Here is a 4,896-nt window from a genome sequence, read left to right as displayed (position 1 = left end):
ACTTTCGATATGGAAAGGGACTTCCTATTAAAAACACCAAAAATTATTAGAACTGATGTGACTTTGCCAATCAGTGATGCTATCAAGGGACAAAGTGTTATTAGGACTACGAAATGGATGCGTCCACTGTCAGAAGCCGGGAGGAGACTTGGACCCCATAACTCTGACGTTTTGCTTTTCTCATATGCCATAAATTGTTATTATCTGCCACCCCTTTAAAATTGAATTGACTTCGTCTTTAACAAATGCGCCATACATGAGTGACGTGCGCGATCAGGTAAGCAAATTGGCGATGACATTAAGTGTGTCATCAACCATGTAAAATACAAAATAAAGATAACAGGAAGAGAGAAAAGCTGGTTTAAATTGAGTATTGTTACTTTGTGGTAGTAGTGAAAGTAATGTCCACCCAATCTGACCGAAATCAGCTACTTACTTACTTGCTTGTTTGCATATCCTTTCCTCCCCTCCTTTTGATCATTCCTCCCCCTCTTCGCATTGTTTGACCTCGTCTTATGAAGTGACACTTTGTGCACTTTGACTGGCCACTGCTTTCGTGGGCAGTCGGTTCAGTGATGCTTGATGGAATGAGGGAAGAGCGGGACATCCGAGTCTACAAATGCAAAGACCCAATTGTATAAGAAAAAAACTACTAAATTTTTTTGACAGTTTCCCAGTACACTTTGATACTTTTCTAGTGGTTAGTTAGTAGCTGAAAAGTTTTGAAATGATTGGGCTTCTCCTAACGACTGGAATAGAACATCTCGATCACTTCACCATCGGTGCTGGAGTTAAGCCCACTTGATACTCAGCGAGGGCGATATTCCTGACATTCCAATCATCGCATTTTGTCCATCGTCGCTGCACAAGACGATTCGTCCCTTGTGCATTTTAACCCCGGTCTTCTAGGCTGTGTTCCACCTGTTGGCTGACTACTCACAGAAATGACTGCTGCGGTTGTAGCCCGAGAACACGACCGCCACGGCCGAGATCTCCACTGAGACGTAGAGAGGTACACCCATCTCTTGAGCTACTAGTGATTCGTTGTTAAGGGTTTCATTACCATGCATACTCATTAGCTGTCAGGAAATCGGGAGAAGATTTACCAACACAACTCGGTTATCATGTTGATCCCATGTGGCACCAATCTCCAGTAATTGTCTTAGCTAATTCAATCACTGCTCAAAAACTAAAAAAATACTTAACTCTGCTCTTAGACCAGGACTATCCTGGCCGTATTTTGCGTTTTCATCGCAATCCATCCCATACAACGCCAAATTCGGTGTAAACCGCTATCAGGAGCCGATGAAAGACGGGCTCAGGTCCGAAAATCGAGTAGGGTAGGGCTGGGTCATTATGTACACGTAAAGCTAGTATAGTGATGGTATTTATGAAACTTCTATCAAGGTAGATAAGGTAATCTCACCTCTATTGCATAATTAAAAAACCTTCCTCTTATTTTACGACTAGTGATTTAAATGCTACGTGAAGTTCACCACTACTTCAACTCAAGTCAATTCAATTCACTTATAGTGAAGTTATATTAGGTATTCTTCACTTGTGTGAAGATGCAGGCTGTGAAAAACCTGTAATCAATCAGACCGCCAGGATATCTCCAGAATGGATGTCGGAATAACACCAACCGCCTAATAGGTTGCAAGCCATGAGTCAATGCCTCAACTTTCCAACTGTAAATGTAAATAATCTTTTATGAACAAAATTTAGGCGGTTTTACATATTAACAAGCATTTATGTTGTATTTTAAGGAGAAGGTAAAGCTTCTTCTTTTCGACTTTGCTACAGCAATAACCATTTAGACCTGACTGATTTTTTTTGAAAGGGAACATCGGCACTACTGAGTCAGTATTTCAGCGACCTCTCACAAAAGTGTTGCATCTACAAAAGCCATTTCAAATTATTATTTTTCTGGTTAAATATGATTAACATATCACTAAAAATCTTTTACGCTTGATCACTACAATCTTTAATTATATTTCTAATAATTTATTGTAATCTACACTTTTTTAATTAATAGCTTTTTCCTCGTTCCACGATAGTATTGTTGTACTAAAACCACACTTTAAATGCCTATCTGAGTAATCTAGTTAATGAAAGTGCCAATTTCTAGCGCTTAAACGCCTCATAAAATCCTTCCTGACTTTGGGACGCTGGACGGCTGTGTTGTTGCCCCCTCCTTCTGCAAATCTTCCCATGAATAGAAAGTAATTTGACAAATTGAGTAGTAATGTGGGGGTTTCGGTCTTACCCGATTGTGAGCCCCCCTTTATTGTTGTTGTCAATTGATTTGTCAATTAAAAGGCATTCACTGTTCGCGTAACTACTGTCTTCGTTGCGGAAATACCCCACTTTGGTGTGTTTTTTATCGCTTCAGGAAAGTGCCTGGGGATCCGCTTGTTGTTGTGTGCATGTCTCCGCGTCAGGCCCGTTGAGTGGCATGAGAAGGCAGGCATTAAGCGATTTTCTGCTTTGTTTTTTCTTGTCACATAATTCCCTTTTCATGCATGAAACTGCACGACAAGAGGATTTTAAATCTTGTGGTTTGTGGAAAAAAATCATTCGCCTTGACTTAGACGCTAATCAATGAGTAATTTGAAGACTGTGTTCTCACATAATCCACATTCAGGCTGAGTAGGTATTATTAAAAAACCGTAGAAATTGTCAGTTCACCAATGAGGAACGAGATCCGTGTCGCGCTTCTTCACGTTTTGCCGCAAGAGATTAACATCAATGTGGCGATCTACTTTCATATAGTGGAGTGGAGGATAGATCACCATCACGATCGCATCAATCCTAATATTTAGTCCTTATGCGCTCCCGGTTTGAATTCCGTGATTTATCATTGAGCCGCTTGCATCTGGATCCAATATTGGCTTCAATTAACAATTGAATGTCGTTAACGATGTCAAAAGGTGCTATACCGCTTTCAAAACCCTCATTCCTTTCAATGGGATTTAAGGTCCTTTTCAACCATGAGGTGTGTTACAATTGACACGCCTGTCAAGGCTCAGGTTTTGGAGGTGGTTACCTAGTCCCGAATCGAGAAGGGTGTTCAAAGAGGAAATCACGTGCTATGTTATGCTCCACTCCTTCTCAAACAGCCTGCTCTGCCCTATGTTGGGATGGAGGACAATACCATGATAATGTCATGCCCAATCATTCAAGCACTTGATCCCCATCATTTAAATATCTTAGAGAATGATATTTGGGGAGTCGTTTAGGAGTTATAGAGCATCAAAAAGCCAAAGAGTAATTGCATGGTAGACCATCTAAACCAGCCTACAGTTTCCATGAGAGGTTAGGCTATTTAAAACTTGGCTGTACTAGGGAGATGGAGATAACAGTTAAGGTAATCAAAATGTGTGTGTGTGTAAAGTGCGCCTCACAATGCGCAATAATATTTCCGAGATAACAACGAAAGATCAACGAGGGGATTTTTTTGACTACCTAACGTTTGATTGGGTGTTTCTCGCTCTCACTCCCTCATTCTCTCTCACTCCACAGGAAGTATGCCACGGCGAGTGAGGATATGGCGGTGGGGGAACGTGGAAAAATCCAGAAGGAACAGGAAACATTTCGTGTTTCCGTCCTCAAGCCCTCCTTTCCCATTGTCTGAGCCCCCAATAAAACTCTCCGCCTAGAAAATTTAATATACTTCCCCGCGGCTTTCTTCCCCAGATAAAAAAAAAAACAGGAGGGCATTTTTCGGCTTGATTTCTTACAACCCACTTTACTTCCACTCAGCTATTGTGGAATTGAAGAAGGAGAAAAAAAAAACTGACAGAAGATAGTAAAAATACATTGAAAGCTAGCAATTTGCCGTCTAATGCTGTGTTGAGGAATAATAGATGAAAGTAGCCTTTTGCGATAAGGCAGTGGAGAGCACGAGAGAGAGCCTGAGGGAGATAAATACCTGCATACGACACCCACATCCGGTGAAGGATATTAAAATGGTAAAAAAAATCACAATGAGAAAAAGACAAAGACTTGATACAGATAAATTTGCATGAATAATATTGGCTCTCTTCTCAGCCCTGCGTCGTATTCACATCGCACTACGTCGGATGTGATGTGTGTGCTTGTATGTACGTGGGTGTCTAGCATACCTCCAAACCTATTTTTATGAATCAGACACTGTAGTGTGTACTTTCATCCTAATATATTATTCTTTCATCGCGGTGTTGACAAAGCTCTCATTTAGGTACCACACTAAATTGGATGTTTGAAAGATGGAAAAAGAATAGTGAAAATTGACTTCTGATACAATAATTAAGGCAGATTAAAACCTCCAAATTTGGGTAGTCTCTTCACGTATGAGTTACTTTCACCAAAATGGAGGTGATGTGAGAGATTCAGTGAAGTAGGCTTAAGAAGATAAAAAGAAGAGAATAACTGTGATGTAATGGACACGGTGGTTCTTCCTTGGAATGTGGAGACGAGTTGGACGAGAATATGCCTTATTAGGGCAGTGATAATTGAAGGGGGTGCAGATGTCGAGGTTAAGGGTGTTCACGCTACATTTCCTCCTCCTCGGAGGGAGGGGTGTTGTGAACCGACGGCGTCCATTCTGTCAGGCGGTCCGTGCTTCCTAAACCATGTTGGTAAATGGTAGGAGCTACAGTTAAACGTAGTTGAAATCGTGAAAAAAACTGCAACGCTGATTAAAACAAATCAGCCATACTTCCTTGCAGGAAGTAGAACAGGAAGTGAGATTTGGGAGGCTTTTTTTTCATTTTGCCCTCATTCCCACTGCCAATACCGCTGCTTGGGCTGATGGTTTTCCGCTTCATCGGTCAGTACAGTAGCGAAGGCAAGACAACTCATCGCTAATTTTGCACCATGTTGATGGTCTTCCAGGACGGCACGATAAAGCCTCTC

At 41.3% G+C, this 4,896-nt stretch overlaps 1 protein-coding gene across 1 annotated transcript; it reads left to right on the top strand. All coding sequences in view use genetic code 11, as the record gives it.

Moving 5' to 3' along the window:
• Window positions 1–256: 256 nt before the first annotated feature.
• Window positions 257–3,634, top strand: EGR_03825 (hypothetical protein; the record flags this gene model as incomplete). The annotated part of the gene is made up of 3 exons (XM_024493074.1): window positions 257–277; window positions 964–1,004; window positions 3,523–3,634. The coding sequence occupies 3 exons, from the start codon at window positions 257–259 to the stop codon at window positions 3,632–3,634; spliced, it is 174 nt and encodes a 57-aa protein (XP_024352535.1).
• Between the last annotated feature and the right edge of the window lie 1,262 nt (window positions 3,635–4,896).

The sequence above is a fragment of the Echinococcus granulosus genome (genome assembly GCF_000524195.1).
Source record: "Echinococcus granulosus chromosome Unknown EG_S00021, whole genome shotgun sequence".
Taxonomy (NCBI): Eukaryota; Metazoa; Platyhelminthes; class Cestoda; order Cyclophyllidea; family Taeniidae; genus Echinococcus; species Echinococcus granulosus.
The sequence above is the reverse complement of the archived record's forward strand: the minus strand, read 5'-3'. Positions and strand labels throughout refer to the sequence as shown.